Source organism: Euprymna scolopes, chromosome 2, assembly GCF_053919585.1.
Source record: "Euprymna scolopes isolate OS-2025 chromosome 2, ASM5391958v1, whole genome shotgun sequence".
Classification (NCBI taxonomy): Eukaryota; Metazoa; Mollusca; class Cephalopoda; order Sepiida; family Sepiolidae; genus Euprymna; species Euprymna scolopes.
The window spans coordinates 204310208-204337084 of NC_136483.1; the positions used below are offsets into that span (position 1 = coordinate 204310208).

Sequence of the window (26877 nt, forward strand, 5' to 3'; positions counted from 1 at the left end):
AACGTTACTTAGCTCTCTAGAGACCACTGGGTTTCGGCCAGTGATTAGAGTCGAGTTTTGCTTTTTTTTATACCGAAAACTGAATGTAACGCGTGCCGATGCGGGAAATGTCGAATAATTAACGTTTGAAAGTCAATAAAATTAAATAGACAGGCGAGCTCCGTGGTTAACTGTGAGATATTGCAATTTATGGATGATATAAAAATGTTTTAAGAAGTTGTGAAGCGAGCGAGTGCTTCTCTGAAAGAAGCCTTTTGTGGACATCGAGGAAAAGCGTACATACATACATACATACATACATGCATACATACATACATTTTCGCTTTTACATTTATATATATATATATATATATATATATATACATATATATATATATATACTAGTAGGGTGACCCGATGTTGGCCAGGATTGAATTATGATTAACGAATGTTTCACACTCCCATATTTTTAATGTCATAGAAATAGATGAAATTCACACTTTTCAATCAAATCGATTGAATGCCTGCTTTAATTGGGGGCCATGGAGGAAACTTTGCATGCCTCTCACAGTGACTAAATTTACAATATATTGTAGTCTACATTGCACTGCAGAGAACATACTGTTGATTTTATAAAATTAATTTCATATATAATGGCTTGAATTAAAGTTTAAAATGTAAAAGTCAAGTATCATAGTTCTAATGGTGCTCTAAACATGATGTGTCTATTTTGAATGCACCTTTATCATATCAAAAAACCTACTGTTTATTTTATATGCCTGGTATTACTGCTTGTGTGGTGATAATGGCTTGAATTTAAGTTTAAAATGAAAAACTCAAGTCTCATTGTGAAATTATGCTTTAAACAGAAACATTGATTTCAAATGCAGCCCTGTCATATCCAAGAACCTACTGTTTATTTTATATGTTGAGCCTTTCAGCTTGTGTGGTAATAAAACTTTTCAAATGTAGTTGTGATGTTAAGCTGTGTAAGGTGTTAACTTGAATCAAAATTGCCTCTTTCTTCTTTCATCGGATTATTTCAATTATTGGTTATTGATACTTATCAAAGACACTCGGACAAAAAACTTTTCTAAGAACACTGCCAGGCACATAAAGTATCTTGGTATGAAATTTCATAAAAATCGACCCAACCATTTTCAAGTTCATAGAGAATGAACACACACACACACACACACACACACAGACAAAGTGCCTTTTATATAATAGATAGATAGATAGAGATATTTTTTCTAAGAACTTTATGATTGTTTCTTCTAAACTATTTCAGAATATTGAGAACCTCAACCATTGTGAAATGTTGACTAAGCTGTACCTTTATTGCAACAATATCGCAAAAATTGCCAACTTAGACAAACTCATCGACCTTCAGATTCTCTGGCTGAATGGAAACAAAATCTCAGAAATTGAGGTAAGTTTTTTGGATGTTGTGATTACATTTTAACGATTTAAAAAAGTTGCCTATGTGAAGGAAAATATGTGCATTCAAGTGCAAGAAAATATAACAGATGATGATGATGATGATTTGTTACTGTTGTTGTTGCTAAGCATCTTTCTTGATGATTTTTGTTGGCATTTGGTTCCCTGATATCTTTCTATTAAGAACTCTTTCTAGAGGGACAGCATGAAGGTTTTCAACATCCTTAAGTGACAATGTTTCTGTGGAATGAACTGGACTCCAACTGTGCACACCTACGTTGTCAGTACGCATTGTTAACAACTGTGCACACCTACATTGTCAGTACACATTGTTAACAACTGAGCCACCATCATATCTCTGCTATTTTTGCTGTTGTTGAGCATTATTCTTTCATTTCAAATAAATCAGATGATTATTGTAGGCATTCATTTCTCACATATCTTTCTAGTTAGAATTCTTTCTGGAAAGGCATTAGATACTTATGGGAGCGACCACGTGATGGTACCAACATCTCTAATTGAAAATGTTTATGTGAAACAAACTAAATTTGAACTATCCACACTAAGATTGTCAGTTTCTGCCATCAATCACTCAGTTACTATCACCTCTATGATGATGATGATGATGATGATGATGAAAGTACAAACTGCAAATATGTAAATTATAGAGTGTTATTATTTAGCTGTTATTCTTGTCATTGTATAGCTCAAAGTCATGGGTCACCTATCGTCATCAGCTGTGGTTCCTTGAGCGTTTCCACCAGCGCTGCCTCTGTACCATCTTCAAGATTCACTGGAGTGACTTCATCACGAATGTTGAAGTGCTTAAACAGGCCAAAATCAGCAGTATTGTTGCTAAAATCACAACTATGCTGGACTGGCCATATCTCCAGGATGGAAGACCACCATCTTCCCAAAATCACTTCATATGGCAAACTTTCCATTGGCTACCACCACGAAGGAACACCAAAGAAATGGTGCAAAGAGTCTGAAGAAATTTCTTGGTGCCTGTCACATTGACTACTGCCAGTGGGCAACCCTTACAGCAAATCAAAGTGTTTGGCAGCACACCATCCATCAAGCAGTCTTCTTCTTCAAGAGCACTCAGCAGACTTATCTAGAGGACAGAAGACACAATAGAAAGGAGTGCCAACTCGCCCCAACCCCAAGCCCAGACCTAATCTGCAGCTGTTGCAGTCGAGCCTGCTTATCCCGCCCTTGACTTGTCAGCGATGAGCATGTCTGCAGAAAACATGGACAAGCCCTTTCCTAGATCTTCATTCATGAAGACAAGCCGTGTGGCATGATACTTGTATTAACTCTCTCTTTTTCTACTTTGTGAATGTGTTAATTATTAGCAGCAATATCCAGTTTTGCCATGGAGATTATCTCAGACAATTAAAAGAGACGTTCCAAAAGTAATGCCTCCTATAATTTGATTCCACCTAAATGTGCTGGAGGGGGGATGAGGTGTATGCTTATTTTGCATCAAATGTTTATGTTACAGCATATCATCCCTTTTGGGGGGTTTATAAAATAAAAGCAGAACGTACCTTTTATTATTCACATCTCTTGACTGTGTTGGCTCCCCTGGAACAAAAGATCATAACAATAATGCAAATCTCCTGTCTCTAGGCAATTCGAACTTTATTCATTTCATAGTCGAAGTCCCACCTCTGTTCTCTGCTCATCCTTAGAAGGAGGGTGGGAATTTTTCTATCGATTCATCTGCCACACATAGCTAGGTGTCTGTTGGACTCAAACCATCGACTCTAAACTCGAACTGAATTCTAACTGACTGACTGATTAAAAATGTCCCCTGTGCGTTTCTATATATTTTAAGGGTAGAGGAAGGATATGAGTCCCTATCTCACTGACACATCGTTATGTACTCAGCACTTGTCCTTGTCAGTTTTAAGCCTGAGTAAACCAGTTTGATTTGGTTTGACCCCTTGATCTCATCTGGACTAGAAAGCCTGTTTAACCTCTGTCAGCTTGCTCTTCATTACAAATGGATCAGAGCAGGTTTCAAATTGCATTGTTATGATGACTGAACTTATGCATTCATGATCTGAAAGTTTCATCTCTCTGTTGAAGATATTGACCTTGTGAAACTCTAAGAAAGCAACCACTGTTATGTGTCAAAAACAGAGATGTGTCATTCAGCATCCAGAAGATTGTAACTTGCAACTGCATTTTACCAAGTACTTTATCCAATGCGTCAAAATGGTTGGAAGCTACATCGACTGAAACATTGTGAAAATAACACTCAAGATGAGAACAGTAGTTGAAAGAATCCAAATATGAACAATCAATCCTCATCTGAAAAATTCAGAAACATGTTCTTTGTTATTTGATTATTATTTTGCCACACTGTTTTAAGTTGTGGAAAGGTGATTAATATGAAGGGCATTTTAAAAGTAATGCCTCCTATTTTTTATTTTGACAGAATGGATCAGAGGGGATTGCAAATATCATTGTTACGATGGCTAAACTTATGCATTCATGACCTGAAACTTTCATGTCTGTCGTAGATATTGACTCTAAGGAAGCAACCCCTGTCATGGATATTTATCAGAAATAGAGATGCATCATTGAATTCTTCCATGCAGAAAAATTGAACCGATTAACATTCTCCGGTGTCTGTTGAATGTTTACAAAGTTGATGCAGTTGATGTCAAGAAAATTAGAAGATGGATCCATCGATTCAAGAGTGACAAAGCATGCTACGGACTTTTGTGATCGAGGCATCAAAAGAGACTAGCAAAAATGCATGGAGAATAGTGTTTACTGTGTAGAAACATAAATTCTGTAGCAGAGAAGGTCACTTATTTTAATGGTACCACTTCTGTCTTTGTAGGTCTTCAACATTTTAGTGTTTTAGTTAAAAAATAGGAGGCCTTACTTTTGGAACAACCCTCGTAAATATCAATAAACAATCAGATTTTGAATAAATAATTTGTTAGGATGATTCAATATTTAAAAAATATTATTAGGTTATTTGTATTATTTGGATTCATCGGACTTCTATTCTCATCTCGAATGTGATTTTCACAACATTCCAATCGATGTAAACTCAGACCTTCTTTAGGTGCATCTTGTCGAACTAGGAAATGTTTCTGTCCTAATCAGGAATTTGGACAGAGTTTCAAGCAGAACCTTTACTTACGACCTCTATCTTAAGACCTCTATCTTACGACCTCTATCCAGTCGTAGCTGACGGAACAAGAGCATGTTAAGTTAAGTAAATAAAAGGTTCCGTTGGAAATTCCATCCAAATTCCTGAGTTCGACAGAAACATTCTAAAGTTTGACAAGATACACCTGAAGAAGGTTGGAGGTTACATTGACTGAAACGTTGTGAAAATCACACCAAAGATGAGAACAATAGTCCAATGTATCCAAATAATATGAATAACCAATCGTCATCTCAAAAATTCAGAAATGTAATGTCATTAGGTGACAGCAATTTCCACATGACTAAATCAAGAAAACAGTCAATAATGTACAAAAAATTTATTATTGCATTGCTATTTAGACAATGAAAAATAATTATTATCACAAATCAAACAATTGAACTGTTTGGTAAAAAAATTACAAATACTCTTTCACAAGTACTTTCATGGCATGTGCTTTGAAGAACTTCCTCCACAAAAATACCACTTACTAACCTCGTCAGAAATTATTTTCACATTTGAAAATAATTTCTAACGAGAACGCTTCACAGAACGTCTGAAACGCGTAAAAACGATTTCAATGATTTAAAAACATTATTACAATGATCCAAACAGAATTCTCAATGAAAAACCAAGACACGGAATAATAAAATAATGTTAAAAAATACACATTGTTGGTGACTACCCCCTTATATATATATATATATATATATATATATATATATATATATATAGTCATCCACATACAGTACTGTTTCGCTGTTTCACAGCTCATCAATGCGGCTAGACAGGCAACTGCCTCAAGGTAGGATCGAAACCCAACCACCCAAATGACAGTCAAGGTTTCTCACCATTATGCTATACGGCTGCTGCTGTGAAGATAATGAATAAACAATGTTTTGACATCGTCCAAATGCCTCCGCTTGATTTGTTTACACTAAGAGCATCGCTTAATACCCTAATGGCAGTTTGTATATCACTTCCCAATATGCTCAACCCAAGATAGGGAGCATTATAGTCATCCATATGCAGTACTGTTTCGCTGTATCACAGCTCATCGGTGCAGCTAGACAGGCAACTGCCTCAAGCTAGGATTGAAACCCGACTGCCCAAATGACAGTCAAGTCTTCTCACCATTACATTATACGGCTGCTGCTGTGAGGGTAATGAATAAACGATGTTTGACATAAATAAATATTTATTTATTTATACACATAAATATGTAGAGGATATATGAGAAAACACTTATTTTATTGTAATCGTCTCAATTTTTTTACTCTTCCAACAGAATTTGTCTTCTCTAAAAAATCTGACAGAGTTAAATCTGGCTGAAAACCAAATCAGTAAAATTGGTGAGTTTCTTTTTCAATTGTTTGAAATTTCTACGTTTTGTACTTAAGTAGAAAAGGGCGTCCAAATAATATGAATAACCAATCCTCATCTGAAAAATACAGAAATATAATGTCATTTGTACTTAACTAAAAAAGGGTGTCATTTACGATAGTTTTGTGAAATTCAAATTAACTGGACAAACTGGACAGGAACAGAAATAATATTTTTTTTTAAGCAAAACTCGTTCTTGCTAAGTAAAATAAATAAGGCCAACTCCATTATTTTATCTTTTGGAATCCTTTGAGATGAGGCTTCATAATTTGTGTATCGATGTTTTTGCAGGCTGTTATTCTCATCTTCATAGTTGTCGTTGTTTCACCACGCCTCAACCAACCATTCCTTTAGCCTTCTTCATGTGATTAACCGTGATGGGATAGGAATGCTAAGTCTTGTAACTGTATCCCAGTAATTACTGCCTTCCATAGTAGTTGTCTCATCATTTTTTAGCCAACTAATCCTCTGACCTACTTTGGGTAGGATTGAAACCACTATCTTCTGACAATGCTCACCTGAAATTGTAGAGACTCAATGCGTCTCTTCACTGTGTCACCAAAAAAAAAAAAATCAATACTCCATTATTTTTTATAATAAAAATAGCTGACAATCTACTTCAGGGTCTCACATAGAGTAATGTCGATGGTGAAGAGAAACAAGAGTACTCTTAATTGTTCTGATTTATGAACCAATATCTTGTTTGTTCTGATTCCCACGTGCTGATTTACTTTTAACTCTACTACTTCCTCCTTGACGGTTCTTAATACAACCAAATCATTGTTATGACTAAAAACTAGCTAACTTACCCATCTTAATATATTACAGTTACTTCTACTATGTCCATATGATATTTTCACAAAATTCCTTTAATAATATACAAACATTTTGATCAATTTATTTTTGTTTCTGTATTCTGAGATTTAATCATAAGTAAACGTGAGACTTTGTTGATTGTTATTCGATGATTTTTATATTATATTTATTTTCATGTTTCTACCAATTGATTCATAAGATAAAATTGCTTGATTTATTAACAGATAACGACTACAACTTCCGGTTTATGCCGTCATTATATTAAAATTTATTTTATTTTACAGGTGAAGGTCTCAATAATAATAATTGCTTGGAAAACCTTAATCTATCACGTAATAAAATTATGTTTCTTAAGGTAAGTATCTTTCAATTTTTATACATATATTTACAATATACAATTAATTTCATTTCGGAATATTTAAAACTAATTATCTATTAAAAATCATTATTTCATATCACAATCTAAGTTTAAAATACTATAAAAATAGAACAAGCTTTACTTTGTACTCTGTCATGATGAGCTGTTCCAGGAATGAGACACCAATTAATATAAAAACAGATGGACCAAGTAAAGAATAGATAACCTGTAGCAGAAGACGATGCCTGGCAATGACTGGCACACATTTCAAGTGACACTGGTGATTTGGCACTCACATTTGCACAAGCACATGGTGTTGGTTGTTTGTAAACACGTCAAATAGCAGACATGGTCGAATGAAAATATATTTACAAAACTTTTGAAGATTTAAAAGAAAAAATATATATTTACAAAACATTTTTTTAAAGTAAGTAACAAAATGAATGTATTTAAATAAAAGATATTTAAATAAATGGGTGTCTTTCTGTTTTGGATTTTTGCAAATGTTTTTGCGGAGTTTTGCGACCAAGATTGATTTTTATGTACAGTGTTTTTTTTTTTTTGTTTTTTTTTCTGTGTGCATTTTTAAGACAATTCAATATTTATTTAATTATAAGCTTGCTTCACTGTCTTTTAACCAAGGACAGATAACCCTGCTTTAAATTGTCTTTTGGTAAGGGAGATAATTTTAATGATGATAAACTACGTTTAGCTGAATTATTTTTCCATCTATTTTCTCCCTATGTTTTGTGTTATGAACGCTTTTGTTCTTGTGTGACCTGCAGTTGATTTGCACAGTTTCTGATACGAATTGACTTTCAAAATGAATTCTTTATTTTAGTTCTAAGTATTAGGGTCAAATCCTGGTCACGGCACAAATTTTTAACACAATAGATACCCAGCATTGGACCCCTTACAAAATATACAGAATCCTTGGTCACAATCAACAATTTATAACATTACCGGGTTGTAACCCCCCAGTTACAAGTTTTGGTCCCAGTATATAGAATTCTAAGTTTCAGGACCAGGTGTAACATATCCAAACCACGACCTCTCTTGTTAGACCATGTCAAAGGTTGAGCCTGGACATAAAGTTCTTGCGGTTCAACACTGATAAGTTTACTAGACCTAATGTTCACAACCAGGCAACTTTGGTTGATCCGCAATTTTTCTGCAATAAAAGTACTGACACCACCTGTTCTCTTTTCATTTGGAATACAAAACAGCTTAAATCTTGCATTCTTTCATACAATCATTCTGATAGATTTACCACTTATGTTTTATGGACGCAACAGAAGTCAAAATGTCTTCTTTCAAGAAACTCAATCATCTCTCATGACCATTTTCACAATCTTGCAACATTCAAACTGCACAACTTTTGACCATTTAAAAAAAAAATTCCTTAATTAAGACAAAATTTTTCTCATATTACTTTCAAAGTGTGTAAACCAGTTCTTTATTTGCGCATGGTATTTAAAAGTCTTGATGGCTGTGTCCATGAGATGTCTTTTTTATTTAGTCATTAGACTGTAAAAATCTGGTTAAAGAATCAGGCGACAACATTGTACACATTTTTCTCCAAGTTGTGCACTGCTGCCCAAGAGAACCAAATTATATTCAATTGACAATTCAGTATATTTGCACATTGCTTGCCTGAAAAAAAACGTGTTTTCTTATTGCAATGAGGACACCTGCCATTTTGTACTCTTTAATGAAGTTATTTCTCTATGTAGTTTTTATGTACGCGGGGTGTGCAATAAGTAATGCCCCTGACCCACTTCTAGTTGTCTGATCTAGCTGAAATTTTGCATGTGCAATGATTTATATCTCTACGGGATTATGCGGCAAATTACAATTCTGAACTAACTGTGGTTTCTGTTTTACATGTGTTTGAACTGAGTCAGGTGTGAAATGGAGCCTGTTGAATGTTGAGCAGTGATCCGGTTTTTGTATTTGAAAGGATGCACACCACAGGAGATTTTTTAAATGAAAGAAACTTATGGTGATAATGCCCCATCATATGACCTTGTAAAACGCTGGCATCATGAATTCAAACATGGCCGGAAGTCTGTGGAAACAGCTCCCAGACCTGGTCACCCCCCTTTTGTCATTGATGAGGCATCTGTCCGTCAAGTTGAGGCTGCCATTTTGGAAGATTGGCGCATTACTATCCACCAAATAGCCCAAGATGTCAAGATTAGTATAAGGTTTGTGGAAACTATCATTCATGACCATTTGCATATGCATAAGGTGTCTGCCAGATTAATTCCCAGGTTGCTCACACCATTCCAGAAGCGAGAATGCATTGAGTGCTTGAGGATGAATTTGGAGATGTGCCAAGAAGATGAGTCAAAGTTTTTCAAAAGACTGATTACACAGGATAAAACCTGGGTCCATCACTATGATCCAGAGACCAAAGCCCAGTCAATGCAGTGGAAGCACTTGGACTCACCACCTCCAAAGAAGGCAAGGGTGCAGCCCTCCGCTGGCAAGGTCATGCTCACAGTCTTCTGGGACCAGGACAGAGTAGTGATGACAGATGTCCTGGCAAAGTGTACCACAATTACAGGAGCCTATTATGCTTCACTTTTGAGGAAATTAAGGGAAGCTATCAAAATCTAGAGGTCAGGCAAGATCAGCAAAGGTACTCTCCTCCTGCAGGACAACGCTCCGATCCACGACTCGCATGTCGCCAGATCAGAAGCACGGGCGTGTGGTTATGAGATCCTTCCCCATCCTCCCTACTCTCTTGACTTTGCACCCTCTGACTTTCACCTTTTCCCAGCCATGAAGTTGTTTTTGAAAGGAAAGCGTTTCCTAGATGATGCAGGCTTGATTTCTGAAGTCACGTTGTGGTTGGAGGACCAACCTGGGGTGTTCTACAAAAATGGTTTCCAGAGCTGCATCAAACGATGAGAGAAATGCATAACTCTGGGTGGTTCCTATGTAGAGAAAGACTAATAACTGTGCCATGTTTCGTTGCTCTACTGCTATGAGAAGTGGGTCAGGGGCATTACTTATTGCACGCCTATTGTATCACATGTCTCTTAACCTTTGTTTATGTTCATCTAAGACAAACTGTTAATAAATTGTTATTGTATCACTATTATCCTTTTATCTTTCTGATGCAAATGTTGTTTATTTATTAATAAAATAATTAATACCAACATGTGTGAAGAGAATGACATATTCCTGAACACATGTTCAGTTAAAATGATGAAGACTTATGTACGACATGAAAAGAAACTGGAATCTTAGGAAGATCTCCATCATTCCAGTAATTATCTGAACAATTGAACTCATAAAAAAAAAATTCCAAAACTACCTGGTAAATATATCTAGTGAACCAAGTTTAAGAGAAATCCAAACACTTGCACTTAATGAGACGCTTAGAATCTTAAAACAATCTCGTGATTGGAATGTATGAGGTAGCGGGTGAATGTCTGGTCTTCCGTAGAATGCCCCATCCCCGCCTTGAACAAAATGACAAGAAAATTGAAAAAAAAACATAATTAAAAATATAATGCATTTTCATTTTATTTAAAAATTATATAAACGTTTCATTCATTTGTAGATGATTTGTTTGTTTGTTTTTGTTTTTTTTTCTAGGATGTGAAAGACCTTTGCAGTTTGTCAACATTGAAACATCTAAGCTTTAAAGATCCACATTACGGAGCATGTCCAGTCGCACAGTTGTCAAACTATTCGTCTTATGTTCTTTTCTACCTTCCGCACCTTATCTCTTTAGACACTTATAATGTGAGTTCCAAGGAAATTTTCGAGATCATAGAGGTAATATTCTCTTTGGATTATTCACACTTCTATTCTCTAATATTGAAATGATAATAGACCTAGTATACAGTGTACTGCACTATAGTAAATTTGACTGCCAGTAAGATAGTTGCAATATGAATAATGGTAAAAAAAAAAAAATGTTATAGTAATAAGTAGTAGTACTACTACACACCTAAACAACAGATTCTCCAAATTCATACTCAAATTGTTCATATTGACATTCAGCCTAATGGTAAATGCGTTGGTTTTCTAATTTCAATTCTAAGTGACAATCTTCTGGAGTTAAAGGTTTAATCCTTACAACCAATAATAAAGAAAAGTTTACATTAAAAAGTTAACTCAATGTATCAGGTTGACAAGAAAGTTCTTGTGGTTTTTTAACTTTTAAGTTCAGATGAATATATCTCGGCTCAAACAAAAATTTATTGATTGAAATAAGCACCATCAGAATCAACACACTTTTTCCAATGCAAAACAAGGGTATTTATGCCAGTAATGTTAAAATCTTGCGTTCTGGTGACGATAAAGGCATTTTTGATATCACTTATGTTTTTTAAACATTTCTCATGCAGAAAGTTGTCAAGATACTTGAAAAAGTGGTAGTCGGTAGGTGAGAAGTCTAGAAGTATGGAGTTTCATAATTCAATTCGTTCAACTTCTGCAGGGTCGGTTTAGCAATGTGCAGTTGGGTATTGTTGTGGATGAGAATTAAGTCTTTTCTGTTGACTAATGCTGAGTGTTGTTTTTGAAGTTTCTGATGCATTTCATCCATTTGTTGTCAGTACTTCACCGCTGTAATGGTTTCGTCGGCATTCAAAAAACTGTAATGGATAAGACCAGTTGCAGACCACCAAATAGTCAGCACATCCAGGTACACTTTGGTGTTTACTTTCAAGTCGACTTCAAAGATGTGAGATGGAATGATGTGACCTTCACTTGAAATCACACTAAAGACCATAACTGTGGCTGGAAACTTTGTTTTCATCACCTTGGGCACATTCCTGTTATTTGTGGCAATCCAGCGATGCATTTTGTTGGTACTGGCAATGGTTCTGTTGGATTGGAAGAGAGCATCAATTGTACAACCGATCTCGCTTGTTGAACATTGTGTAATTTTTAGACATGATCAAAGGCTCCTCACAACTGGCCAACTAGTAGATGATCTGCAACAAAAAAAAAAACGGTTTTCATCAAACGGAAATGGAATCATGTCATCTTTTTAGGGTGACAATTTTATCATTCCACCCTGTACAGATCTATGTGTGTGATGTCCACATTTGGTGTCAGTTTTTCTTTTGAGTTTCCATGCATGTGAAGTGGTTGTAAAAAAAATGTCAAAAGATATGAAGCATATTTGAACTCTTGTTACACAAAGTACTATTTAGCATTAAAAGTAAACCCCGAAAATTCTTTTTATATGAAAAAAAAACAAGTTTCGACAGAATTGCTAATATCTGTTCACTTGTTTTCCATGAGGGCAGAGGTAGGTACAGAAAATTCAGCTTCTCAAAAGGGACAGTTTGGATTGGGATAAAAAATAAACTGGTTTAGTCTAGATAAAATTCTCATTCATTGATACAAGACAGAAAGGAAGTATCAGAACAGGAAGTGATGGGTAAGCAAAAAAGTTCAATTTTGTAGACATTCAAAAATAAATTAAAATTTTGTATTAAGACAAAAAACATTTTATGTTATGCAGACCTATTTAACCCTAACCCTAAACTCTAACACTAACCTTAGCCCTAACTCTAACTTAACCCCAGAACTGCTAGACTTTCTTCCCCAGAACTGCTAGACTTTGGAATTCCATTCCAGGTCACTGCTTCCCCAGCTGTACTGACATGCATAAGTTCAAGTGCAACGTGAACCAACATCTCGCTGCCCTAATCCCTACATAGTACCCCAGTAGATGTTTCCCCTGATAGTAGCCCCCTACACCAAAGTGGCAATGTGCCTTGTTTGGGGTAAAAATGTAATTAAAAAAAATGACTGCCTTCCATAATTGTCCAAAAACGTTGTGAGACAACAACTATGGAAGGAAGTAATTACTGAGGAAAAGTTGCAAAACTCACCATATCTATCCCGTCATGGTTAATCACATAAAGATGGTCAGAGAGGATGAGTTGGTCAAAACGTGGTGAAACAACAACTATGGACATGAACACAACAGTCCACAAAAAAAAATGAATGCGCAAATTTAGAAAAGAAATCATGAAAACATGCAAAAATTTTTTATTGCTACGAGAAGTGAATATCATCATTTTGATCTCTTCATCATTTTTGTTCTCTTAACATTTCAGAGTCTTGTTGAAAAGAAAGGTGTATTTTACAATGACCGGATGAAGAATTTGGATTATCAAAAGAGTTGTTGGTCTGTTGCTGCCAACCAACTCAAAGAGTATATGTTGTCGAAATATCGTGAAGGCATGAAGAGATTGGCAAAGGCCATCAGAAAAGTAAGTTTTATTCCTTATTTCTCATTCTTCATCGTGATGATCTTTTTATCAGTTTGAGATAAAGTAAGATTCTCGACTAATCGAACCACTTATTGGTCATGGTGTGACTTGCCGTTATGCTTGAACAGTGTTCGTTACAGTTCAAATCTCTCATGCACCCTCATGTCGTCTGGCAAAATCGAAAAGGAACAAACAAACAAACAAACAAACAAAAATAAATAAACCTGACCCAGCTTTTCTTTCTTTTTTTACCACAAGTTGTTTATTGCTATTTTTCTTTCTCCTCGTCTTGACACCAGCCTGAAAGTCTCTTGCTTCTGCTCCACTACATGCTGGCCGTAGATAACCATTTCTTATATGTCCATCTTTTTTTACCCCACTCTTCTTCTCCGAGCACGTGGTGTCCTTGTTTTTCTCTTTCTTCAGACGCCAGCTCACGCACACTTCCTAATTTGCATATGTGCTGGTTTTTTTCTTACAGTTGCTGCTGATATTTTCCACTGCACTCATACGTGTTCTGTTACAAAGTTTGGTAACCCATGTTACTGGGGAATCAGATCCTGATTGCTGAGCAGCTTATAAGCATGGAATTAAAAGGCCATTAGCTACAAGATTCAACTTTGGGCTTTACTTAGATTAGGCAGGAGGTTATAGAGGCCTAATCATATCAATCAGCTGTTCATGCCAAGCCCCATTATATATAATTCATAACAGCTTCCCTCTCCCATCAGTCTATCACTGATACAATATACATTTTCAAATGCATGCAGGAAAGTCGTGGTTGAAGGCCAATTACTTTTTAGGAGAGGAAATCAGATAAGGTAGCTGCTAAGCCCAAACTATCTAATATACTTTCTTTTTGCAAAACTCTATCATGTTCTACAGAGCCAAAAACAAAATCATTTTCTTCAGAGCCAAAAACAAAATCATGTTCTTCAGAGCCAAAAACAAAATCATGTTCATCAGAGCCAAAAACAAAATCATGTTCATCAGAGCCAAAAACAAAATCATGTTCTTCAGAGCCAAAAACAAAATCATGTTCTTCAGAGCCAAAAACAAAATCAACAACTTTTCTCTATAAAACAATTAAACTGAACACCATGAATTTGAAGTTATAAAAAACTTGAAGTTTTTTCCAAATTTATTGAATTCAACACTAAACTAAAAAAAGGCAGATATGCCGTAAAACAAAACAACCAAACTAAACACCATGAATTAATATTTGAAGATATTAACAACTTTAAGCATAAAATCTTTTTTCAAAAATGACTGAATTCAGCATTAAATATCCCTAAAATGGTTGATATGCTCCAAACGAAACAACCAAACTAAAAGCCATGAATAAACATTTGAAGATATAACGAACCATCTAAGAAATCCCATGTGAACTTAAATTCAGTAACCGAGTGCAAAAGTGATAAATTCCACCAATTCATTGTATGTGAACTAATTGGAAAAAAACTGTTGATTGAAATATCATCAACTTTGTTTCAGATGGCTCTCTTCAGCAAAATCAGACAAAAAGAAAATTTTAAATCTTGAAATGGAACACTAGTTGTGGATTTAGATAATAAAAAATAAATTACTACAACTTAAAAATTTCATGAAATAAGTATAAAAACCTATCTCCACCAATCCTTAAATTCTTCAATGAAGCTTTCCCCGTGTGTACTGTGAAAAAAAATTATATCTAAATTGAAAAGTCAAGGTGTCACTCATGTAAAATGGATGACAACAAGAAAAATTGGGGAGTGAAACTAAAATATCTTAAAATTCAACACATGTAAAACCGTCAAAATTATAAAGATTGGATATGAAATAATAAGGATAGATTAATATATATGGAACCTTCTTCACTGTTTACGGTGTTAGAGATTAGGTCACCATAAGAAATAAATAAAAATGCAGTACAAAACATTCATATGATTCAATAAAAGACCAATCAAATGTCTTTAAATTGCTGTGAAAATTTTCAATATTTTTCCATTTTATTTTCAGATCAAAAGCATTTGCCTCAGTGAAATTGTCAAGAACATGAGTATTTCTCCAGATTCTGACAAAGAATCAGAAACATCTTCAAAAGAAGTAAGACTTTATTTTGCCACTTTTAAAGAAGTTCTTTGAAAACAATTTTTAGACAGTAAATGATATGTATAATCGTATAATTTATATTTATGCAGTCTTACGAGTCATTTATACTCATGCCATATATTATATACTCATATTTCTATAGTCATAATAAACATTACAAAACAACAGTTTACAATGATGGAAAAATTGTAGAAACTTGGACTCATAAGGTAAAAACACTGATAGAGGTGTTACATATGGTTTTTTCAACATGTGATATATATATATATATATATATATATATATATATATATATATATATATATATATATATATATATATATATATTCAACTAAAACGGTGTGGGGGAAAAATTGTGATAACCCAGAAAAGGGCTTATCATTAAAGCGTCCGCACATGTGATGTGGAATCAAGCTGCGGGGGCGGAGGTGGAAGAAACAAGATGGCAGTGCCCATAACTTTTATGATTAGTGATCTCGCAAAGTGATGCAAAATATTGCTGTTCGTGTGTAGTTTAGGTGGGCCACAACTGCATAAAAGTAGGCCGTGTAGAGAACACAGACAGACTGTTGTAGAAGAATCCTTGAAGACTGTTGTTGCATGTTACCGAGTTACTTTTTGTGTTACGAACAGCAAATGTTAAATCAATTTTAGAGATGACACAAAGCCTTAGAGTGACTTTAAAAGTAATATAAATAAGTACATCCATAAAAAATGGTGAAATTACTGAAAAAATAACTTGCATAATGGCTTCTTCTCAATTTATCTGGTATTGAGAGAATGGTGACATGCTTTCAAAAAATTATAAATGGAAATGGACTCATAATGATGAACCATACAAAATTATTCCTCATTTTTATTCAAACAGATAAAAATGCTAAACGTATGTATTATACAATAAAACTAGAGCTGATTGAATACATTAATGTCACAAATTCCATAATACATGCAGCATGAACAAATTATTTATTAATATTAGAAAAATAAAGCTATATATTTATTTCTTAGGAGATCTTGTGTCAATATAATACGTAGTAAGAATAAAGGCTATCCACATTGAAAAGCCATGACATACTAAAACAGCTGGTATGTTTTATGATATATATTATTTATATACTTATATACTAGACAGTCACAATTTCATCATACTGTACCCAAGTTTCATGAATCAACTATCAACTAGACTGAAAACTATAAGAGATAAAAATGCACACAAGCCACAAGTAGATCTTCAACGACATTGTCTGAAAAATGCACATTACAATTGTAGAACTGATCTTAGTTGAAGGTTTATTACCCAGCAGTTGGCAATCTCTGTTAAACATCGTATGGTACATAAGCATAATAATATATAGGATGTGTTTGTTAGAGACAGCAAACTTTAAATTGAAATAAATAACAGAAAAATATTTTTATTATACAAATATGTGGTTTATTGCAAACGTTATTTTTTTACATTTATAATTTCAATACAATTTCAGCCATATGGGGCCTGCCATTCACGTGCATATATGGCGTAATCTAGAGGTTCAATGTTCACAACTCTACGCATTAAATAGGCTGTATTTCGGCAATAATGCGTCAAATGTTGTCTTCCAAGTGATCTAATGTGTCTGGTTTATCAGCATACACATGCGACTTTAAACATTCCCAAAGAAAATAATCTAAAAGAGTTAAATTGCATAAACGAGGTGGCAAGTTGACAGATCCATTTTGTGAAATTATTTGTCCTTCAAATGTTTTTCTCAGTAAATTGATTGTATTGTGCACGGTATGGCTCTGTTCTGCTGAAACCACATGATGAATTGCCAAATCAAGCTGAACTGAAAATAGTCATAAGTTGCTAAATCTGCTATTAAAGAAAATAGAATTGTCACTTAAAGTTTGCCACCTCTAAAAAAATCACCCTGGATAATAGCAATAAATATATATAAGAATTATAAAGAGACGTGCTTATAATTATTAATTAAAAGGAATAATTGCAAAAAATGTATTATTAATAATGAAAATAAAAAATATTATAGTGACTATATAACAAATTCAAGGATAAAAAAATACTTAACTAAATAGTAGCAATAAAAATATAGATAAACTGTATTCGTCATATTAAAAATTGAAATTAATCTCTCGGATGTTCTTACTTTTCTAGACTAAGGGAGACCACTCGTTACTAATGGTATGTGATTGTCTCCCTTGAAATAGTAAAAGACATCTGTTAAAGCTGATAATACATTTATAAAGGATGATATAAACTGTTATTAAAGATTGTACTAAAAGATTTGTGTGTGGCTTAGTAGGTATGTTCACAGATATAAGATGTATGGCTGATGTTTAGTGTGTATGAGAAGGAAGAAATAAGGATGTATTTAGTGAAATGGCATAAGCTTCAAGGTTGTTGGAAGAGAGAGCCCAAGTGGTAGTAAGATTTATAGGCCGTGTAACTGGGGTTCTGGGGTGATAGTCTCAGTCAGTAAGTTTGTCTTAGCATATTTAAAAAAAATTTTTTTTTACTCACATTCACTTCCAACAAGGAATATCACCACTTGAATGTAGGAGGCTACTACGAGGGGCGTGCAATAAGTAATGCCCCTGACCCACTTCCAGTTGTCTGATCTAGCTGAAATTTTGCATGTGCAATGATTTATATCTCTACGGGGTTATGTGGCAAATTACAGCTCTGAACTTATTGTGGTTTCTGTTTTACAGGTGTTTTGAACTGAGTCAGGTGTGAAATGGAGCCTGTTGAATGTCGAGCAGTGATCCGGTTTTTATATTTGAAAGGACGCACATCACAGGAGACTTTTGATGAAATGAAAGAAACTTATGGTGATAATGCCCCATCATATAACCTTGTAAAACGCTGGCATCGTGAATTCAAACGTGGCCGAAAGTCTGTGGAAACAGCTCCCAGACCTGTTCACCCCCCTTTTGCCATTGATGAGGCATCTGTCCGTCAAGTTGAGGCTGCCATTTTGGAAGATTGGCGCATTACTATTCACCAAATAGCCCAAGATGTCTAGATTAGTACAAGGTCCTTGGAAACTATCATTCATGACCATTTGCATATGCATAAGGTGTCTGGCAAATGGATTTCCAGGTTGCTCACATCATTCCAGAAGCGAGAACGCGTCGAGTGCTCGAGGATGAATTTGGAGATGTGCCAAGAAGATGAGTCAAAGTTTTTCAAAAGACTGACTATACAGGATGAAACCATCACTATGATCCAGAGACCAAAGCCCAGTCAATGCAGTGGAAGCACCTGGACTCACCAACTCCAAAGAAGGCAAGGTCATGCTTATAGTCTTCTGGGACCAGGACAGAGTAGTGATGACAGACTTCCTGGCAAAGTTTACCACAATTACAGGAGCCTATTATGCTTCACTTTTGAGGAAATTAAGGGAAGCTATCAAAATCAAGAGGCGGGGAAAGACCAGCAAAGGTACCCTCCTCCTGTAGGACAACGCTCCAGTCCACAACTCGTGTGGTTATGAAATCCTTCCCCATCCTCCCTACTCTCCTGACTTTGCATCCTCTGACTTTCACCTCTTCCCAGCCATAAAGTTGTTTTTGAAAGGAAAGCATTTCCCAGATAATGCAGCCTTGATTTCTGAAGTCACGTTGTGGTTGGAGGACCAACCTGAAGTGTTCTACAAAAACGGTCTCCAGAACTGCATCAAATGATGGGAGAAATGAATAAATCTGGGTGGTTCCTATGTAGAGAAAGACTAATAACTGTGCCAAGTTTCGTTGCTCTACTTCTATGGGAAGTGGGTTAGGGGCATTACTTATTGCCCGCCCTTCATATTTAGAACCATGTTGAGGAAAGATTAACAAAATGTTGGTTTATGTTACATTTAAACTTCTGCAGATCAGTACAGTCAGATAAGCAGCAGGAAAAGAATTCCAAAGTCTAGCTGTTCAAAGAAGTACATATTAAGAGTAGAAAGCTTTCTGAAATTTGGGGACCTCAACAGTGAGTGAGTGAGTGGAGTGTGATTTTGTTGCTAAGCAGACTTGTTGAGGATATGTATGTCGAGGGGGCACAAGTGCAACGGATTCATTAGAGCACATTCTAATAAAATATTTGTAAAACAGGCACAGAGATGCAACATTGCGACAATGGGGCAGGGGTTAGAACATAATTGACAAAATGGTATCTATTAGATGTAAAACTCTTTTTTGGATCCTATCCAAAAGGGAGAGACTAGTGGTAGATGCACGAGCCCAGATGTGGCAACAATATTCCATGCATCGCGAATAGTGGCCTTATAGAAGTACAGGATACTCTCAGATGTGAGTAGTCTTCTAGCACAATAGAGGGAACTTACCTTATTTGCAGCAGCCTTGGCAATGTCCTCAATGTATTTTTTCCAGTTCTTAATCTTCATGAATGTTAAGCTGATGAATTTAAAGGAACAATTCTCAGGTAGGATGTTATATGAAGATGAAGATGATGGGTTAGGGCTATATGAAGATGATGATGATGGGTTAGGGTTATATGAAGATGAAGATGATGGGTTAGGGTTATATGAAGATGATGATGATGGGTTAGGGTTATATGAAGATGATGATGATGGGTTAGGGTTATATGAAGATGATGATGATGGGTTAGGGTTATATGAAGATGATGATGATGGGTTAGGGTTATATGAAGATGATGATGATGGGTTAGGGTTATATGAAGATGATGATGATGGGTTAGGGTTATATGAAGATGATGATGATGGGTTAGGGTTATATGAAGATGATGATGATGGGTTAGGGTTATATGAAGATGATGATGATGGGTTAGGGTTATATGAAGATGAAGATGATGGGTTAGGGCAGGGGTCGGCAACCTTTTGTTTAGCGTGTGCCGACTTAGGGTTTCAAATTATTCAGCGTGCCAACATTTATTATTTATAACGATCAAGGTCAATATACCTGTTCTCTATATTTATTTCATAAAATATATAATAATGTCAAAGTTTATAAATAATGTGAAAAAACTGTTTCTGAAAAGTTTTTATTATTAATGGGACCCTTGTCCTTGCATGGTCTTTGCCAATTCCTCAATGTCGGGAACATACTTTGTAACTTTGAGCTTAACACAGTTTTCTGAATGTTCAGGTGTTAGACGACTTCGACGTGGAGACAACACTGCTTTCATGTGAGAGAAAATTTGCTCACAAGAATAAGTTGAACCAAAAGCTGAGAGAAGAGCAAAAGCAATTTTCTTCAAACAGATGAATGAGCTTGGGAGGGAGATCCAACAGTTCAGAATAGCACCAGACTTTTCAAAATTTTCATCTTCCAGAGACTTTCTTAGTTCAGCAAATTTTAATGTCCATATTTCTGAAGACCTAAATTCAATCTGTTGCATTTCAAAATCATCAATGTCCATCCAGCTAAAAAGTTCCAGTTGGGCATTTGTCAAATCAAGCATGTCGGGCTTAATCAGATATGAAAATAAGGATCCATGAATGTAGAAGTCCTGGCTTCGTTTTTCGAATTCTGCTTTGAGTGCTTTCACGTACTCCTGAAGCTCATCTGTGTTCACTTCGAATTGATTTGCATGATTTTTCACATTTGGAAAGTACTTAAATGCTTTGATGTTGATGTCACGGGTAAAAATGTCAAGTTTCATTGTAAACGCTTTCCAATAGCTGAAAAGATCAAGGACTGTTTGTCCCTGTCCTTGTAATTTCAAATTAAGCTCATTCAAATGTGTGTTTATGTCGGTCATAAACATCAACTTCAACAACCAGCTTTCATCATTCAGCTGAGGGAATCGTTTCTGTTTTTCATCAAGAAACATCTTAATAGCCTCAAGACAACAAACAAATCTAGCTAAAACTTTGCCTCGACTAAGCCAGCGAACATTGTTGTATAACAGAAGATCTCCATATTCACACTCAACTTCTTGTAGAAGCGATTTGAATTGCCTGTGAACCAATGAAGAGCGAGAAATAAGAAAGTTGATTATCTCAACAACAGTTTTCATCACAGAGACCAAATCCAAAGACGAGGTCTTTGCACATAAGCCCTCCTGATGTATAATACAATGAAAACTTAACAGTTTGCGTCCAACATGATTTTCCAGAAGTTTTACAAATCCTTTCTTCTTGCCAACCATTGCAGCAGCACCATCGGTTGTTACGCAGAATAATTTGTTCAAGTTAATGTCTTGTTTAGAAAAATAACCAGTAAATGCACACAAAATATCTTCTGCTTTGGTTGTATCATGAAGGGGTAATAAACAACACAACTCCTCATAAATGTGATTATTCTCGAGATATCTTGCAACCACTGCTAGGCGAGACGCATCGTTTACATCGGTGCTTTCATCAAGAGCGACACTAAATACAAGGGATTGCTTTAATCCAGTTGTTTGCTTAGTTGTCACATTTTCAGCCAAGTCAGATATGCGCCTCTCAACTGATCTTGCAGAGACTGGTATTTCTCTAATTCGAGAGAGTATAATGTCCTTATTTTTTAAATCACGAAACAAAACTTCAGCACCACTCAAAAAAGCTTCTTTGATGTATTCACCATCTGTAAAAGGTTTACCATTTAAAGCCACACACTGGGCTATTTTGTAACTACATTCAGTAGCTTTACTCTTCATTCCAACAGCTTGGCTCAAAATAACAGTTTGTTTTTTGAAACCAGAAATAGCTTTTTTGATGGCTTCACCTTTTTCTTCTGAAGTTTTAAACTTAGATTGATGTTTGGTTTGAAAGTGCCTTTGTACACTAGATGTGCGACACACAACACTTTCGCAACAGAAAGCACAAACAGCACGATCCTTTTGTTCCACAAATCCATATTCTATTGTCCAATTGTCTTGAAATGGGCGATGATCAAGTTTTCTTTTCTTTTCAGTCATATCTAACAGCAGGGGTATTCTGAAAATATAAATAGGCCTAATTACGTAAACATCAATTATGATATATATAAAATACCAAACAAATTATTCTTGCCTTTGCTGTGGGAGAACCAGGATACATTTTAATAAAAATTGTGGAGAAAAATTATGTACAGGGTGTCCCAGAAAAAGTCTAAAGGTTTTGATTAGCTCGAGCTAGGATCCTATTCGTGCGTGGCATTCACAATTTAAAAAAAATATTTCATCCACGTATTCCTCCAATCATACCATTTTGTTTAGTATGAAGATGATCGAAATTGCTCATCTCTTCTAATCCCAGTTACGAGCTTGAAAATTAAAAGTACAATTTCAAGAATTTGAAAGGCAATTATACCTTATCTTGTATTCATATTCTGACCACTGAACAATTCTGTAACTCTAGCACCCTTCCTAAATTTAACACCCCTCAATTTCAAACAGCAAATAAAATGTTTAAAACTAATAATTTTCAAAATTTTTTTAGCTCATTGTGTTTAGGAAAGATTTTTCTTAAAGAAAAGTAAAACTTTTTAAAATAAAATCTCATATAATTAATTTTATCGTAAAAAATATCATAAAAAAGTCAAAGCTTCCTTACTGCGCGTGAGCGTTTTCACGTAATAGTTTCAATTTCAATTTGTAAATTTGTAAATTCTTGAAAATTTTCTATGATTTTAAAAATCGATAATTTTTTTTCTATTCATCAAATCCTTTTCATTTTTTCAGATTTTATGTAAAATTCTACGCTCTTTCGAATGGAAATAAAATTATTTTCTGAAAAATTCATTTTCATACTTCTTTTATTTATTTTTACCCCCCCTCTGTCTAAAAGTATGAAAGTATGAATTTCTATTAAAAATTCGTCTCGGAACACTCTAATTTATATCTTTATTTAAAGATCATAAAAAAATGAATAAAATAATGTGTTGTTTTTTTTTAAACCTTTATCCCTTCATTTTGAAAATAAACGCTAAAGTTTAAAATATGTACATTCTTTTATTTTTTAAAAAAGATTTATGAGCTGTGTAATTTTTTTATTTTTATCATGCTAAAAAAATTAAAGTTTCTTTAGTCTTTCCCTTAAAATTAAATTTGCTCTTTCGAAGATCTGCTAAAATAGCTATTTTATCTGTATCGGAACACTTAGTAAATGTTACGAAAAAAAAAAAACCATGTAAAAATATTTAAAAACAAAAAAAAAATATAAACTGAAAGTTATCCCTTCTATTTATAATCATTATTTAAAGCTTAAAGTACTCACAACAAACATTCTCCTTTTTTCAAATAGAGTCCACGTGTTTTTAATCTCTCTTAGAGCTGATGACAGATTTATGACAAGCTTAGTGAAAGAAAGGGTAAGTGGTAAGTTAGAGAGTTACAGTATAGGGAGATAACAAAAATGGAAGTTTGTTTTGTTTTGGTAAGCTTTAACCCCAAAATGACCCATTGCCAGTCATCGTCTCTTCACAAGGGATGGTAAATAGTGTCATTTAGTGTGAAAAAAGGAGGGGTTTTACATATTGTTCCAGAACATTATAATCATTTCTCACTCTTTCTCTCTCTTTCTGCTAAACGAACGACAGACAGACAGCCAGACAGATATTGAAAAAAAAATGACTACCAAAAAATAATTTGTTTCCTAATAAGGTTTATCATATTTTGAATATGGTAGCATATACTTAGTTTCATTACAAAACTTAAATAATAATAAAAAGCTAAAAACAAAAGTTTTATAATTACAAATAAAAATTTATATACTTTTCTTAACTTTTTTTCCGGCATTGTTTTTTTATTTGTATAAATATTAAAATAAATTTAAACAAAAACAAATAAACTCCATGTTACACGTGTTGTTATTATCACTGGTAAGTGTTTTATTTTAATTAAGATAATCATAGTCAAAAGATTTTTTGGTTTACATATACACTTTTTATAATTTCAAGTTAAATTTTATATACACTTCAAGGCATCCGTAGATTTCAAATGTCAGCGCTGCTGCTGATGTAAACAAAACTTCCGGCGATTCGTTGAAATTTTGGGCGGATTTTATCAACCTATCTCTGAAAATATTGCTTTAATTTCCAAATTTATGAATTCTTGATTATTTTTATTGTTGATTTTTGTAGAGGAATCATTCATTTACTTAATGGTCATTTATTTTCGTCTGATAAGTTACTTTTTATATATTTATTAGATTTTTTTATTATGATTTTTGACTAAATTTTACATTTGCAACTCTCTCACGCTACGTTGTATTTCATCTGGGTCGGTGAGACTGAGTCACCAGACTCAATTCAAAACGCATTTCAAAATTATAGTATCTGACAGAACATACTTTGAACGAGCATGGAGCATCTAACGCCTACGGTTCGCACGGACAAAAATAAAACGCGTTTTCTTGTTGTGGGCATGCACTTAGGTGGCAAGAGTACGCAAGAGATCGCAGATATCCTCATAATTCCAAGGAGAACTGTTTCCTTTTGGCTGTATGAAGTTTAAAAGATTTGGAGGCTCGGCGTGCCATTAGAATTGCTTGGCGTGCCACCTGTGGCACGCGTGCCGTAGGTTGCCGACCCCTGGGTTAGGGTTATATGAAGATGAAGATGATGGGTTAGGGTTATATGAAGATGATGATGATGGGTTAGGGTTATATGAAGATGATGGGTTAGCGTTATATGAAGATGATGATGATGGGTTAGGGTTATATGAAGATGATGATGATGGGTTAGGGTTATATGAAGATGATGATGATGGGTTAGGGTTATATGAAGATGATGGGTTAGGGTTATATGAAGATGATGGGTTAGGGTTATATGAAGATGATGATGATGGGTTAGGGTTATATGAAGATGATGATGATGGGTTAGGGTTATATGAAGATGATGATGATGGGTTAGGGTTATATGAAGATGATGATGATGGGTTAGGGTTATATGAAGATGATGATGATGGGTTAGGGTTATATGAAGATGATGATGATGGGTTAGGGTTATATGAAGATGAAGATGATGGGTTAGGGTTATATGAAGATGAAGATGATGGGTTAGGGTTATATGAAGATGATGATGATGGGTTAGGGTTATATGAAGATGATGATGATGGGTTAGGGTTATATGAAGATGATGATGATGGGTTAGGGTTATATGAAGATGAAGCTGATGGGTTAGGGTTATATGAAGATGATGATGATGGGTTAGGGTTATATGAAGATGATGATGATGGGTTAGGGTTATATGAAGATGATGATGATGGGTTAGGGTTATATGAAGATGATGATGATGGGTTAGGGTTATATGAAGATGATGATGATGGGTTAGGGTTATATGAAGATGATGATGATGGGTTAGGGTTATATGAAGATGAAGATGATGGGTTAGGGTTATATGAAGATGAAGATGATGGGTTAGGGTTATATGAAGATGATTATGATGTGTTGGGGTTATATGAAGATGATTATGATGGGTTAGGGTTATATGAAGATGAAGCTGATGGGTTAGGGTTATATGAAGATGAAGATGATGGGTTAGGGTTATATGAAGATGATGATGATGGGTTAGGGTTATATGAAGATGATGGGTTAGGGTTATATGAAGATGATGATGATGGGTTAGGGTTATATGAAGATGAAGATGATGGGTTAGGGTTATATGAAGATGATGGGTTAGGGTTATATGAAGATGATGATGATGGGTTAGGGTTATATGAAGATGATGATCATGGGTTAGGGTTATATGAAGATGATGATGATGGGTTAGGGTTATATGAAGATGATGGGTTAGGGTTATATGAAGATGATGATGATGGGTTAGGGTTATATGAAGATGAAGATGATGGGTTAGGGTTATATGAAGATGATGATGATGGGATAGGGTTATATGAAGATGATGATGATGGGTTAGGGTTATATGAAGATGAAGCTGATGGGTTAGGGTTATATGAAGATGAAGATGATGGGTTAGGGTTATATGAAGATGATGATGATGGGTTAGGGTTAGATGAAGATGATGGGTTAGAGTTATATGAAGATGATGATGATGGGTTAGGGTTATATGAAGATGAAGATGATGGGTTAGGGTTATATGAAGATGATGATGATGGGTTAGGGTTATATGAAGATGAAGATGATGGGTTAGGGTTATATGAAGATGAAGATGATGGGTTAGGGTTATATGAAGATGATGATGATGGGTTAGGGTTATATGAATATAAAGATGATGGGTTAGGGTTATATGAAGATGATTATGATGGGTTTGGGTTATATGAAGATGATGATGATGGGTTAGGGTTATATGAAGATGATGATGATGGGTTAGGGTTATATGAAGATGATGGGTTAGGGTTATATGAAGATGATGATGATGGGTTAGGGTTATATGAAGATGAAGATGATGGGTTAGGGTTATATGAAGATGATGGGTTAGGGTTATATGAAGATGATGATGATGGGTTAGGGTTATATGAAGATGATGGGTTAGGGTTATATGAAGATGAAGATGAT

The 26877-nt window shown here is 34.8% G+C and overlaps 2 protein-coding genes across 5 annotated transcripts in view; one reads left to right on the forward strand and one right to left on the reverse strand.

The window, feature by feature from the left end:
- Positions 1-26877, forward strand: part of LOC145302399 (leucine-rich repeat-containing protein 9-like) — a 245664-nt gene that overhangs the window by 18590 nt on the left and 200197 nt on the right. For all 4 annotated transcript variants that reach the window (XM_080144652.1, XM_080144653.1, XM_080144651.1 and 1 more), the window contains exons 4-9: positions 1271-1411; positions 5883-5946; positions 7078-7148; positions 10761-10943; positions 13247-13402; positions 15401-15487. In XM_080144652.1, the coding sequence (XP_080000778.1) occupies positions 1271-1411; positions 5883-5946; positions 7078-7148; positions 10761-10943; positions 13247-13402; positions 15401-15487 (702 nt within the window). The remainder of the gene's footprint in view (positions 1-1270; positions 1412-5882; positions 5947-7077; positions 7149-10760; positions 10944-13246; positions 13403-15400; positions 15488-26877) is intronic.
- LOC145302371 (general transcription factor II-I repeat domain-containing protein 2-like) lies at positions 20313-24934 on the reverse strand. Its single transcript, XM_080144650.1, has 2 exons — positions 23641-24934; positions 20313-22380 (listed from the first exon to the last, which is right to left on the reverse strand). The coding sequence occupies exon 2, from the start codon at positions 22359-22361 to the stop codon at positions 20505-20507; it is 1857 nt and encodes a 618-aa protein (XP_080000776.1). The 5' UTR covers positions 22362-22380; positions 23641-24934; the 3' UTR covers positions 20313-20504.